The 16,176-nt window shown below is 22.8% G+C and overlaps 1 protein-coding gene across 2 annotated transcripts; it reads left to right on the forward strand.

Moving 5' to 3' along the window:
- Window positions 1-50: 50 nt before the first annotated feature.
- Window positions 51-10,105, forward strand: LOC127286348 (ubiquitin-conjugating enzyme E2 C). Of its 2 annotated transcripts, XM_051312747.1 has the most exons (5): window positions 51-201; window positions 292-397; window positions 1,454-1,568; window positions 4,273-4,477; window positions 8,946-10,105. In XM_051312747.1, exons 2-5 carry the CDS (start codon window positions 294-296, stop codon window positions 9,068-9,070), a joined length of 549 nt encoding a protein of 182 aa, XP_051168704.1. In that variant the 5' UTR covers window positions 51-201; window positions 292-293; the 3' UTR covers window positions 9,071-10,105. The 2 variants fall into 2 exon arrangements, with proteins under 2 accessions (XP_051168704.1, XP_051168703.1); XM_051312746.1 differs by having other exon boundaries at window positions 130-397.
- The last annotated feature ends 6,071 nt before the right edge of the window (window positions 10,106-16,176 follow it).

A 16,176-nucleotide genomic window follows, 5' to 3' on the forward strand; every position in this document is an offset into this window, starting at 1 on the left:
CTTAAATACATTATTAAAAATTTAATAGCCACCAAAAAATATATATAGAATTGCATTGACGAGAAATAAATCAATGGATGCGTGTATGCTTTAAACAGCTGTTAGCTGGAATAATGTTTTTGGAAAAGTCAGTAGAATATAATAGGGAGCATTCAAATTTCAAGTGACTGTTTGTGGTGACTGTTGTGCTTCTTCTCCCAGGTATAACTTATATCTGTTCGAACAAAAAAAAAAAATCAAGGATTCATTTCAATTCTCGGATATTTATCTATTTCACTTCATATTAAATAGGAATGGCACAAAACATTAATCCTTTCTATTCGTCGCAAAATCCTCAAAATAAAGCTAAGGAGGAGAAGCCCAATTTACCAAAAGATAATCATGCAGTAAGCAAAAGGTACGCCAATGGACGCAATATATAATTATTAATTCATTATTTATTCTTATAATAGAGAAATTTATTATGTAATTTTTATTATTAAATTGCAAATGTTTCAATATTATTTGATTATTTTGGCGTAAATTATAATTAATATTTATATAATAATTTCTCAATGATTTGTGGATATTTATTTTTGGCCTTGTAAAACAAACATAACCTTAAAATATATTTGAAGCATCTGTGTATATGTATATATATATAATTTAATCAATTTAGATATGTTTTAATCTGTCAGTTATAAAAAAAAATGTGTCACATACGTGAAATATATTTTCTTTTGTGTATGTATTATGCAAAGAAGTCAATTGCATTTTATGTATTTTTTCCAATGTAACTTTTAATTAGAGTAATTATAAATATATTTTGTAAACTACAATTTTTCTTGGATAATATTATATCTATGTAGAAATTGAGTTTTTATAATTTTACTTATTCAGATTGTTTATGCTTTTTTGTGTGAAATATTCTTTTTTTTTTGAACGGTGTATTTTTGTGAATTGTGAATTATTAATATTTTTTTTTTGACATTTAGTTTGATTTACAATTTTTTTTTTAAATAGTTTAAAATTTTTAAATTTGAAATGTGAGAATTAATCTTTACAGTGAATTATACGAAAGTAAGTATGTTTTAGTGGTCAAAATTTTTGAGAATTATTTTCATTTAGTTATGTATTTACATTTTTTTTTTTTTTTTATTACAAAAAATTATATATAATTTTTGGGGGGAAAAAATGATGATAACTAATGATATTTTGTCAATGAAAATAAATAGTGGAGTAAAATTTCTATCAAGAAAATGAGAAAAATTGTTAATTATTTATATAGAATTTTATTTGTATATCTATATAGTGTATAAATATAACTTGTATAGTTAATAATAATAGTTTTGTAAAAAATATATGTTACCAGAGAATTACAGAAACTATTATCAAAAATACGAAACAGAAAAATTAGTTAACAATTTTTATAATTATTTTCTAAAGACCAAGGATATATTTATTTACATTGCAGACTTCAAAAAGAACTGATGGTCCTAATGATGAGCTCAGAGAAAGGAGTTTCTGCTTTTCCGGAAGGAGAAAACCTTTTTAAATGGGTTGGAACTATCACAGGACCTCTTGACACGGTATATTTATCATTATTTCTCCATTACCCTCTAAATTTGAATTAGTAAAAAAAATAATATATCAGTAAAAAAGAAGCAGTCACTAATTTTTCAAATAGTATTTATTTTACTAATCTCTTAAAATAAAAATTTAAATATTTAAATTCTTTTTTAAAATTATGTAGAACTTAATGAAACAGTAAATTACTATTAATTAATTATTCTTAATTCAATGAATAAATTTTTATTATTTGTTCAATATTTTTTTTATGGATAATTAGTCCTTTTTCAATAATTAATTATTTTGAGACGCATGAATATTTACCACATTAGGCTTTCAAGGAATTTTTGTGGTGATAAATTAAAAATTATCAAATTTCTATTTAGTAGAATTTTATAAAGGGGGACTTTATATCAAACCAAATTTCCATATTGAAGAAATTTCAGTTAACTAAATTCTTAACAGAATTTATATTAAGCTGAAATTTTATATAGCTGATATTTTAGTTTATAGAATTTTCATTTAACAGAATTTATATTTAGTAAAATTTTCTTTAAAAAATAATTTAATTTAACAGATTTGTTCTTTAATCGAATTTTTACTTTTATCAGAATATTCGCTTGACGCACTATTTTCATTAAACAAAATTCACATTTAACTAAATTTCTAAAAAAAAAAAATTTCAGTATTCAACTATATTTTCAATAAGGAGAATTTTTATTCCAAATCATTTTTATTTAACCGAATTTCTACTTAGCTGGATTTTTGACTGTAAGAATTTTTATTTCTCCGAAACTTAGTTAATTGAACTTTTACTTATCCGAATATTTGTTATTTTTAAACTTATAAAACGATAAATTTCAATTAGACAAAAGTTTTATTTTTCTAAATAAATACTCTGCCAAAATATTTCAATGGAAATTTTAAAATCAATCAATCAAAAAATTATCCAAAATGCGACGCATGCCTCTAAAATTAATTTTTTAGAATTTTCATTTGTCAGAATTTGATTGATTGAATTTTATTATATGTAATGATTTTTTAAACAAATTTTTATTTTTTGAATTATCATTAAACAGAATTTATTTTTAAAGTAATTTTTAATTAACAAAATTTTTAAGTACCAAAATTTTAATTGGAAAAATTTTTATTTCACAGAATTTCTATTTACACAATTTTTTATTTAAAAAAAATTCTAATTTAATCGAATATTAATTTAGTAAAATTCTCATTCAACGGAATTTTCAGTGATTCTAATTTTTAAATGTCAGAATTTCCAATTTCACCGAATTTACATTTGTCAGAATTTTCATTTGCACAAATTGTTATTTCAGGCCTCGGATTATACGACTTTTTCGACTATTTCCGACTTTTTTTTCAAAATTACAACTTTTTTCAACTTATTTTAATAAAATGCGACTTTTTCGATTTTTTTTTACATTTAAAAAAAAAATTTTTTAATAAAATACGTTTTTTTTAGTATAAATTGCAGATCTTCTTCAGATTTTCTTTATTTCAATTATTTAACAAATTTTTAACTAAAACTCTTCACTAAATTAATTATTTTTACTAATTTTAATGTAATTCATCACAAATTCAATAATTTCAAATAAAATTACCGCCAATTTTTAATTCTAAATCAAATAAAATTCAATTATTTTAAAAAATTTCAATTCAAAATCAACTAAAATTCAATTATTATTCTTAATTTCAATTCAAAATTAATTATTATCAAAATTTTCAATCAAAAATCAACTAAAATTGAATTATTGTCTAAAATTTCTATTGGAATTCAATTATTTTCAAACATTGGAATTTAAAAGCTTCTAACATTTTCCATCGAAAAATTTTTGAAATTTAATAATTTCAATTATAACTTTTCGGAAATTCAATTATTTTTAACTATTTTTATAATATTCTTTAAAAATTCAACTTTCCAAAACCATTTTGCAATTAAAAATGGTTCTCAAATTGTTGTATTTTTGTCCGAAATTTCTAATAAATGTGTTAGTGAAATCATCAAAAAAAATTTAATTAAAAATCACTTGAAGTTCAATTAATTTCAAAAATAACAATTGTAAATCTTTGAAAATTCAATAACATTTAAAAAATGTTATCTAAAATTGTTTGATAAATTATTTTTAGTTCTGTGAAATTTAATTATTGTCTGAAAATTAACAAAATCTTTTGAAATTCAATTATTTCTAAAAAATTTTTTTAGGATATTTGAAATTTTGTGGTAATGAAAATTTGGCGTTTTAAAAAATCTATTCGGTGAATTGGAAATTAGTTTTAGTTGAAAAAAATATTAACAAATTAATTGACAACCCTAAACAACAATAATTTTGATGGATTTAAATTTCACTGGTCCCTCCCCTTAAAAGTTCCATAAAATGTCAATATTTGGACAATTAAAATTTTAATCAAATGGAGTTTCCGCTAAGTAGAAATTGTGTTAAATAAAAATTATTTAGAATAAAAATTCTCCGTAATAATAAAATCGTTAAATATTGAACTTTTTTAATGAGAAATTTTGTTAATGAAAATAGTGTGTATTATTATTTTTCATTGATTGCTATATGCAGTTAAAAATCAGTTAAGATTTTATTTTGTTAGTTTTTTCTAATTGAAACTTGATCAAAGTTAATAAGTAATTTATTAATTTAATTAAGTATTTACATTTAAAAAAAATAGTTTACTTCAATTTATTAATATTTTTTCTAGGTTTATGCCGGTTTGACATACAAATTGTCTCTGGAATTTCCGCAAAGTTATCCTTATAGTGCACCAACTGTACGTTTTGCAACGCAATGTTTTCATCCTAATGTAGACAATGCTGGCAATATTTGCCTTGACATTTTAAAGGACAAGTGGAGTGCATTGTATGACGTGCGCACAATTTTACTCTCTATACAGTCATTGCTTGGTGGTAAGTATTCAAAAATAATGCGATTAATCAATTAAATATTTCATTAAAAATTATTGTGACCTATTTTTAGAAAAATTTTTCCTAAATCGAAGAAATTTTTTTTTAAATAATTTTAGAATACAAATTTTGACAATTATTTTATAAAAATTTTCTGCATTTATAACTTTGAATTTGAATTATAAAATTGAGATCGAAAGAAGAAGGGTTATTTTAATAGTTACAAAAATTTATTAGTATTCATAATATTTTAATTTACTAATATAATAATTGATTATTCTTTAAAAACAAATCCAAAATATTAAAAATTATTATTTAAACTTTCCAATGTAATGTTAAAAATTTAATACCTACATTTTAATTACATATGTTTTTTTTGTAATGAAAATTTAAAAATATTATTCAATTATTAATTTTTTTAATTCAGAAATATGAAAAAGTTTACCTTTAATCATGAAGTTTTGATAATTTTTGATTATTTTCAACACTAATGATTTCTTTGGAGAAAAACGAAAATGTCCAATTTTTATTTTAATATTTATGTTACATTTTTTGTTTATCTTATCAAAATTTGGCGTTGGAGAACGAGCTACTTTATATTTTTATTTAATTTTAAAAATTTTCTTTCATGAACAAAGTTTAAGGGGACGCATGAATATGATCTAAAAATCATTATTTAGAATTTTCATTTTATGGAATTTCATTAGTCATAATTATTTTTGAGTCGAATTTTTATTTGTTCGAATTATTATTTGATATAATTTCCATATATAACCGATTTTTCATACTACAGAATTTTTACTTAACCGAATACTCATTTAACAGAATTTCTAATTAATAGAATTTTCATTTGTTCGAAATTGCAAATAGCCGAATAAACAATCGACAGAAAGATTTCGGCGCGATTTTTAAAATCAACCAATCACAATTTTATGAATAATTTTGGAAAAAAACACTGAAATAATTTAACAAATATAAATTTCTTTATTTCTTCATAGTTCAATAAATATTTTTAATTTTATTTAAAAATTGAGGTCAAATTTCAATAAATTTAAATTAGCCGATGAATTCATTAGATAAAATTGTAATCGATATAAAGATAAATTTATTCTAATTTTAATTAACCATCAATTCAATTAATTAAAATTTGAAAAGATTCAAATTTTTATTCATCTAATTTTGAATTAAAAAAAATTTTAATTGAGCCAAATTTCAATTCCTTCAATTTTCAATCAATACCAATTTGTATTGGTGAAAATAAATTTATTTTATTAAAATTTTGAATCAAATACAAATTCAATCGATCCAAACTTATAATTAACGAAAATTCAATCTGTCTAAAATTTAATAATTGGTTTAGGTTTCAAATTATCCAAAATTTAAACTTTTAATGCTTCAATTATTAACGGAAAATTACAATTAATTTAAATTCAAATAGATACCTACAAATTAATTATTTTTCACGTTAATTGGTTTTAACTATCAATTTTTTTTTCATTTTTTAAATGACAGAAATTCCAATTCACCAAATTTTAATTTATATAATTTTTAAGACGCCGAATTTTTATTTTTCCGAAATTACAAATTACCGAACAAACAATCGATAGAAAGATATCGTTACAATTTTGAAAATTGACCAATTAGAAATTATCAAGAAAATCGTGATTAGGCAATTAAGATAAAAGCACCAGTACCTGGACAAAGGAAAAATTGGAACCAGCAGATGGACAGTAGCAAAAAGAAATTAAAATATCACTTAAATTAAGTTAAAAAAATTTTGAGATACTCTTTAGATAATTAGCTTTTAGGCAAAATAAAATTTATTAATTGTAGGAGTAAAAAAAATATATAAAACAATTTCTCTAAAATCGCTGTCCAATTCTGTCTGAATTGACTGTCCAAGTTAACCTACCGCTTTATATGTTGTACCCAATAGTTGGACAAAGATTTAATTCAATTAACTCAATCAGTTTAATTAATTTAATTAGTTTAATTATATTTTAGTCCAATTATTTAATTTATTAAATAATCAAAATAACTAAATAAATAAATTATTATTTAATTTACTTATTTAATGTCCAACTACTACGGCTTTCGAAATACCATGTCCAACTTCTGCTGCAAATGTGCAATTTCATGATTTTAATTTAATTAAAACATCTATTATTATTAATTTTGTCTAATTAGTATTTTTTAAAGGTAAATAAAACGAAAATACAAACATTTTATCAATTAATATAGCAAAATTAAACGGGCGCAAGCGCGCCAAATTGGGTATTTAATTGTTTGTTATAAAGAAATTAAAGATTAATATTATCAATAATAATTTAATTTATTAGAATATTATTAGATATTAAATGATAATAATGAAAATTATATGTTTACAGGCCTCGGATTATACGACTTTTTCCGACTTTTTTTTCAAAAATACGACTTTTATCGACTTATTTTTATAAAATGCGACATTTTTTTTATATTTGAAAAAAAATGTAAATAAAATACATTTTTTTTAGTATAAAATGTAGATCTTCTTCAGATCTACTTCAATTCAATTATTTAACAAATTTTGAACTAAATTGATTCTTCACTAAATTAATTATTTTTAATAATTTTAATGAAATACATCACAAATTTAATTATATCAAAATTATTTTTCAATTAAAATTTTTATGAAATTTAACAATTATTTATAATTTAAAAAAAAATATCACAATAAAATTTAATTATTTTTTAAAAATTTCAATTCAAAATAAACTAAAATTCAATTATTACCCGAAATTGTAATTCAAAATCAATTAAAAATCCAATAATTATCAAAAATTTTCAATTTAAAATTTAATTATTTACCTAATTTTCAATTTAAAATGAAATAAAATTCAATTATTTTCTAAAATTTCTATTCAAAATTAATTATCCAAATTTTCAATCAAAAATGAACTTAAATTAAATTATTATCCAAAATTTCAATTAAATTTCAATGATTTCCCAAAATTTTCAATTCAAAATGAACTGAAATTCAATTATTTTCCAAATTTAAAATCAAATAAAATTTAATTATTTTCAAAAATTTGAATTCAAAATTAATTGAATTTTCAATAATTTGAATTTAAAAGCGTCTAAAATTTAATTATTTCTAAAATTTTCCATCGAAAATTTTTTTTTTAAATTTAATAATTTCAATTATAACTCTAAGGAAATTTAATTATTTTTAACTATTTTAATAATATTCTTTGAAAATTCAACTATCTGAAACCATTTTTCAATTAAAAATGATTTTCAAATTATTGTATTTTGTCCGCATTTTCTAATAAATTTTTAGTGAAATCATCTAAAATTTTAATTAAAAATCACTTAAAGTTTCAATTAATTTCAAAAATCTCAATTTTAAATCTTTGAAAATTCAATTAAATTTAAAAAATGTTTTCCAATAATTGTTTGATAAATTATTTTTAGTTCTGTAAAATTTAATAATTATTTGAAAATTAACAATATCTGTTGAAATTTAATTATTTCTAAAAATTTCAACTTTAATCCTTCGAAAAGGATTATTATTAAAAAAAAATTTTTTATTTAAAAATCTGTAAAATATTTTTGTTAAAATAAAAAAAAAAAAAAAATCCACTTTTTTTTGGAATATAAATCGACTAAAACGACTTTTTGTGTCTTTAAGTTGATTCGAGGCCTGTGTTTTTATAATTAATATTTAATAGGTGTTCGTTGGCCCCTGGTACCTTAAAAATTAATTTTTTTTAAATTACTATCTTGTACGAAATTTCCTGGCGCAGCTTTTTTGTTAATCATAAATTTTTTGTATTTGTATACAATTTTTGAATCAATATACAACTTTAAAAAAAATTTCGTTGGTAAACGTTGTGTACTTCAGCTTCGTGAATTGAATTTTCGAATTTGGAATTTTAAAGAAACTTATTCCGAAATTTGGAGACACAATTATACAACTTTGGCAAAAATGAGAAAAAGAATTGTCAAAATTTGACACGTCATAAAATTACTATTCAAAAAAAAACACGTAAAATCAGAAAAGGCCAACTTCAAGTTAGGACAGAAGGACAGACCAAGCATTTTATTTTATCAATTATATTGAATTATCTTAGTAGAAAACAAATAAATTTGAGACCCCTACAATAGCGTCCAGGTACTGGTGCTTTTACCTTATTTAAAAATTTGAGCCAAAATTTTTCTGTCGATTTTTGTTCGACCATTTGTAATTTCGGACAAATAAAAAAAAAAATTATATTTATTCTGAAAAAAATTAATTTTTCATAACTTCAAAATAAACAAAAAAGAAAAAGAAATGACGTCATTTGTGCGACGCGTCGCTTTAAATTTAATGGTGTGACGTAATTAAGTTGAACATGCCTTTAAAAGGATTAAACTATATATTGAAACTAATGATTTGCTTATAAACTCCATTGTATTAACAATAATTGTACATTGTTTTTGTGCTTGACAGAACCAAATAATGAGAGTCCCCTTAATATCCAAGCTGCGGAACTTTGGAACGATCAAACAAAATACAAGAAACACCTGAAGGACGAATATGACAGGGCTCTGAGTAGAAGTCAACAAGACTCATGATAAGCAATATTTATCTTTCGATTCAAAAACTAACTGATGCAATTCTTACCTAATACCTATTATTAATTAATTAAATATCCAAAATCAAACACTATTTCCGTTTGAAAATTCCCAAAGAACACTTATGCACTGAGTCCTTCCCTCCCTCCCTTTTCCTTCTATACATCAACACATATAATTTTTGAGAAATGTTTTTTATTTTTTATTTTAATTTTTTTTTGGTTTTTTTGTAGAGCAATTTTTATTGTAAAATCGGCTATAAGTTTATATTACAGATATATACTTTAATATTATTCACCCTATTTTTTTTTTATTTTTTTTTTTTTTGTAATTGTCAAGGGATCAAATTAGGAATTTATAGAATGATTTTTGTGTCAAGTACATTAGGATATAGAAAAAAAAGAAGAAGAAAAAAAAAGAAACTTGTATTCGGGACTCGAGATTGTTTAGCTGTCTCTATATAAATAAAATGTGTTCACGTAAATTGTCTCTCCTAAGTGCTTTCAAAATATAATAAAAAATAAAAAAAAAAAATAAATAATAAAAATTGTATGTAACGCTAAATGAAAACGAATCACGAATACGAGATTGAAAGAAAGAAAGCTCATAATCATTATTATCATCACGAATTTTGTAATTTTTTTTTTCTTTCTTTTTTTTTTATTGAACGTAAATATTTATTTAAACGAGTGATCGATTTTGAAAAAAAACCATATCAATGTAAAACATTGTTTGGTAAATTGTGTACTAATGAATTATAATGATTAGTGAAAATATATGATCATTTCGTTTACTGTGTAACGTCATGTACTTTTGAAATAAATATTACAAAAAAAAAGAAGAAAAAAGAAGCAAAAAAAGTACTGATTCGGTTTTCTGGTCTACGTTTATCAAGAATTATTATTATACATAAATATATATATTTAATAATACTTTAGTTAATTAATTTTAAAAATTAGAAAATTCGTCTTTCAATGTATTATTCTTGATTCTTATACGTGACTTTAGAATTGAATAAATCTTCATTAATCATCATTTTTTATTGTTAGTGCTTTTATGATTCTTATCCCTTTTGAAAGAGTTTTAGAATGGGAAAATTGAAAAACAAAATCATCTAACAAAAGTCATTTCTATTCTTGCTTTTTCATTATTAAAAATTAATTTTACTTAATGAATTACATTTGAAATTTCTCTTTTTTATTCGGAAATAATTATTGTGCGACATATGATTTTTTTTTTATTTCTGTAATATTTTGTTGGTTTTGTGTACGTGCATGTATTAAAAATTAAGTAAGAGATTGTTTTGATTTAAATATAAGAGTAGGTGCATAAAAAAAAGTGTATATATATATACAATAAATGAATGACGTGGCAGAAAAAGAAAAACGTGGGATAACCGGTCGGAGGGAATATAAGGAAAGGAAAGTCGTGACTTCGGATCGTGGGCGAGGAGGAATCGTTGGAAACCTTTTTGAAAAAAAAAAAAAAAAAAAAAAAAATTGCTGACAAAGCTTTATAAAGGTTCACGTTTATATTCAAGTGAACAGTTATTTCGATTTTTCAATAATATTATGAGAAAAACTTTCAATTTTTTAATGAACCAATTTTTAAGTTATGTATAACAGAAATTCATAAATATTAATTTGAATCTCTGATATCTATCAATAAAATTATTTTTCTGTTTATTGAAAAAAAAAAATGAAATAAATTTAAACCTACACAAATTTGGTTCCATCGAATTGGTATTAGAAAAAAAAATGTTTCTTCAAAAAAATAAGGAAATAATAAATAAAATTATTCTCAATTTTATAGAAATTCTTTAGAGATTACTGATAAAAATTGTTGTCATAAGAAGTATAAAATGAAAAATTGCTAATTCAATATGGAAGATTCAAATTTTTGAAGATCAAAAAAAGAAAAATTCATTAATTGTATTGTACACTCAATTTTTCTTCTTTTTTATTTATTTTTTTTTTTTTATAAAAATAATTTTTTTGAGACGCATGAATAAAATACAAAATTAATTTTTTAGAATTTTCATATGTCAGAATTTCGCTACCTAAAATTTACTTTTAACCGAATTTTCATTTCTTCAAATTATTGTTTAACAGAAATTTCATTTATCTGAATTTCTATATTACAAAATTATTATACAAATTTTCATTTTACAAACTTTTTAATTCATCGAATTTGAATTTAGTAAAATTATTATTTTCTCGAATTTTTTATTAAACAGAATTGTCATTTAAAAGAATATTTATTTTACATAAAGAATATTAGAAAAAATTCGTTTCTAGTCAAATTTGAATTTTACAGAATTGAAATGAATTTCAATTTGAATTTTTATTTTACAGAACTTTCATTTGTCCGAATAAATAACTGGCAGAAAATTTTTGGGTGCGCAAATGCTGCAAGATATTTATTCGGACAAATGAAAGTTTTGTAAAATATAAATTCGGCGTGTTAAGAATTCTGTCAAATGTAAATTGGAATAAATGATAAAATTCAGCTAAAAATGAATTCTAATATTTTTTTTGTAAAATAAAAATTCGTTTAAATTGACCATTCTATTAAAAATTCGAGGAAATAATAATTTTGAAAAATTCAAATTCGATTAAATAAATAGTCTGTTAAATTAAAATTCATTTAAGTAACAATTAAATAATGTAAAATTTTTCAATTTTAAAAATGTCGGAAAAACGCGTTTTAGATTTAAAAAATTATGAAAGGAAATTTAATTTTTTTTTTTGTTGATAAATTATCAATTTTTGCGTATATTAATTTTTAAAAATGAGGGGAATTGAAAGTTAACAACAACAAAATGAATTTATGATATTTATTGTAAAAGACACTTGAAAAAAGAAAATTTATATTCTCTCCTATTTTGTAAAACTCGTGCTCTGAATAGATATCACAAATCGTAGGTGTCTTCAGAATTATTCATATGGAGTGCAAATGTGAAACGAATATATATATAGTAATAGAAGAAATAATAATAGATTTATGAGATTGTAATGAAAAAAAAAAATAAAAGGAAATATTGTACTCATATTTTCTACATATTATTATTATTATTATACCTATCGTCAACTAAAATAATGACGATAGAAATATGGAAATTCTTTTATTCATAAATTTATTTACAAATAGATGAAATTGAGCTAAAATGGATCAATTTTTTTCAAAGCCGTAGTAATATTATAATTAAAAAAATTTTGAGCACTTTTTTGTTAATATAATATATTTATTACAATTGATAATGGATCACTGCTATTATAATTACCAAAAAATTATTTCATTTTTTATATTCTGACTTACACTTTGTAAATAAATTTATTTTGCATGAAATAAAATTTAAAAAAATGTTTGCAAAGTATTCATCACTTAAGGCCAAGTGCAACTCATCATTAATGTAAACAAACATGAAAATGTACGTAATTATTGACAAATTTGCGACAGCATTTTATTTAATAGAAAATAAAAATTATTCTTTTTCTACGTGAAAATTGAAAATTCATATATAAAACTACAGCCTGACACCGTATTTGACTAATAATATGAATAATATTAATAATTATAATAAAATGAAAATTACACTGAAACAACAATTTTCTCAAAGTTATGAAAAAAAACCATTTGAGTATATCTGACGCACGGACGGAAAAAACCTACACTGTAAAAAAGGTTTTAATTTTACTATTTAAATAGTAGAATTACAAGATTCTGTAACAAATTTCGTTACAAAATTATGTGATTTTACTGCACTCAGTTTGACAATATTAATGATTTTGAGGTTAAAAATACAAGATTCCGTAAACTTAAAGTACAGTGTATAGCGATTTTAAATGGCGATTGTAAAATTGCCCTGCTGTGGCATGGTTTTTTTCCTCGCATATACTATTATGTAATTTTATGGACGAGTGTAAAGTTACATTTTTTACTTAATTTACATTTTAAAAATGTGAATATTATGAATTTTGTAAAATTACTAAATAAAAAGTAAAAAAGCAATTTTTTCATTGTAAAATCACATATTGATAGAAAAATACATCGACAATTAAATTTTCTTTAAATTTAAAAATTTGTTTACTTTCGAATTTTTTTGTCTGATTTCGTTTACTAAACAACTATTTTAATAATCTGTTATAATTAAATTAATTTCGTTTCGTATGTCGTCTTGGTTATATCGTGTACTTCGAATCACAATTATTAGTTAAATTTATTAAATTTACAACTTTTAGTAATTTTACAGGCGCTAGTGAATCCACATAACCTCAATGTACAGTTACTATATCCTGTAAAAATGTCCAACACCGTGTAGGTTTTTTTCCTCGCATACACTGTATGTAAAATTACAGAGAATTTTTTTACAGTGTAGATGGGAGAAAGAGTTGAGCGATTGGACAGTCACATGTTCGAAAGGGTAAAATTTTGAAATTATACCCCCAACAGATGACAGAGACTGGGTCTTTTACCCCTTCCCACACTATTTCTCCCATTCAGCCCAGATAGCACGTAAGCTTGCTGCAACCTTGCCGCTCAATATTGCCAACCTTGCATGGCAGGTTTGCCGCAAGCTTCAAATGTTCCACCTAACCCAAGCTTGCATGGTAAGCTTACCGAAAGATTTCAGTGTAAGGTTGTTGCAAGATTTCATAGTATGATTATCGCAGGATTGCTTAGTAAGCTTGCACGGTAAGCTTGTCGCAAGGTTGGTGCAAGGTTGCCCAATAACCTTGCCCAATCAGCAGAGAAGTTTGCATTGAAAATGAGGACTATGCGCACTAGCAATCATAAGCACTTACGGCTGCGCAGTACATTTTTTTGACCTCGCAGGAACTAGTGCTTAATGTATGTACAAAAATGAATTTCCTCCCGCCCAAAATTTTTTTTATTATATTCCGCAAGCTTACGCCAAGCTTGCCATAAGGTTGCCGAGAAAACTTGCATGGCAAGCTTACGGTGCAAGCTTACGGAGCAATCTTGCGATAATCTTACTGTGCAATCTTTCGGCAAGCTTACCATGCAAGCTTGGGTTAGGTGGGACATTTGAAGCTTGCGGCAAACTTACCATGCAAGGTTGGCAATATTGCGCGGAAAGCTTGCCGCAAGGTTGCTGCAAGCTTACGTACTATCTGGGAGGTCTACTTCGTCCATGCGTCAGATATACTCAAATGGTTATTTTTTCGTAACCTTGAGAAAATTGTTGTTTCAGTGTAATTTTCATTTTATTATAATTATTAATATTATTCATATTATTGGTCAAATACGGTGTCAGACTGTAGTTTTATATGAGTCGCCGGAAAGTAAAACCACACATAAAATTCTGACGGCCATGTTAATTCAATGGGAGTCAGAATTTTATGTGTGGTTTTACTTTCCGGCGACTCATATATGAATTTTCCATTTTCACATAGAGAAAGAATAATTTTTATTTTCTATTTAAAAAATAGTCTGTCGCAAATTTGTCAATAATTACGTACATTTTCATGTTTGTTTACATTTAACGAGTTGCACCTGGCCTTAAGACCTAGTTGGAAAAAGACATTTTTTAAAACTATCAAACTTGTTATGAAATGAAAAAAGATTTTTGAGGTTAAATTTTTTTTAGAAATGATAGAGAAGGGTACAAGGAATATCACTCATTTACTTATTTTGTATAATGTAATAGAAAAATTAAAAAAATAAAGCAGGAAATAGGATACAATTTTGCCTATTGTGGAACCAACCTAAAAAACCTAATAGTAATAATTTTCATTAATATATTTCAATGTCAAGTTACGTATCGAAAGTGACATCTAGCGCAATGGTAGAAAACCTTTATAAACTTATTTTGATGTTTATAATTTGCTGATTACAGTTGACAAAAGTGAATTTTGCTATAAATACGTATTTGTGTGTTAAAATATTATTTTTAATTAAACTTTACATATAGTAAATCATTGCCCTTCTAGAAAAAATCAATTAAACACGATTCAGAACGATGGAGTACAAAAATTTTTTAATCGTTTTGAATTGTTTTCAATTGGAGTATATATTTTTTCAATTGATTCGAATTGTTTTCAATCGTGTAAAATAAGTTAATCTTTTTCAATTGTTTTTAATCGGCTGCTATCGTTAGAACGATATACGCACATGCGCAAATAGTTAATTATAAGAATAAGAAAAGTGTTGAATCAAACAGGAAAGATGTTATTCTTATAAGTCTTTTGTAATATATAGTTTGTTCTGTTCGTGCATATGTGTCAAATATTTAAAATCTAAAGTAAAATTTCTAGTGATATGGATAATGTCAATATGTTTACTTATCCTATATATGAACAAATTAAATACGACAATCTTCGAGTTGTTAATACATAACCTCAAAAAAATAAAAATAAATAAATGGGTACGTAAAAAAATACATATAAACAGAAATTAAATAAATAATTAGGTACATATAAAAATAAATATAAGAAAAAATTCTATTTCTTACATTTTAAAATAATTTCAGTTTTTAATTTTTTTTAGAACAAAATTTTTAGTTTTTCTAAACTTTAGGTGTCCAGCAGCTTTTCAAAAAAATTTAACAAGAAAATTATTCAGAATAAATTTTGTTCGAAGTTCACCTAAACTCCTTCCAACAACAAAAAACCATAATTTTTCAATTAAATATTTTCAAAAATTGTAATCAAATTCTTTAAAAAGTTCAATTGTTTTCAAATTTTTCAATTAAATTTTACAAAATTTCAATTATTTAAAAATAATAAGTCAAAACCTTTCAATTCTAACTCTTCCAAAATTGAATTACTTCTATTAAATTCTATAATTATTTTATTTATAAAAAATTTTAACTAATACTTTTTGCAAATTTTATCATAAATTTAAAAAAAAATATTTTTTATTAAAAACTTTGATTGCAACTCTTCGAAATATCAATTTTTTCTAAAAATTTTAAATTAAAATTCTTTACAAACTTATTTCGTGCTAGAAACGGATGTTAAACCCGTTACATTTGTATAAAGTTTTTCATTTATTAAAATATTTTCAAAATTTTCAATTTAAAATCACCTGAAATTTAATTATTTCTAATGAATCTTATAATTATTTTAGATCTTCCAATATTC

Source organism: Leptopilina boulardi, unplaced genomic scaffold (assembly GCF_019393585.1).
Source record: "Leptopilina boulardi isolate dan_hultmark-lab unplaced genomic scaffold, ZJU_Lbou_2.1 LbouV2_352, whole genome shotgun sequence".
In the NCBI taxonomy this organism is placed as follows: Eukaryota; Metazoa; Arthropoda; class Insecta; order Hymenoptera; family Figitidae; genus Leptopilina; species Leptopilina boulardi.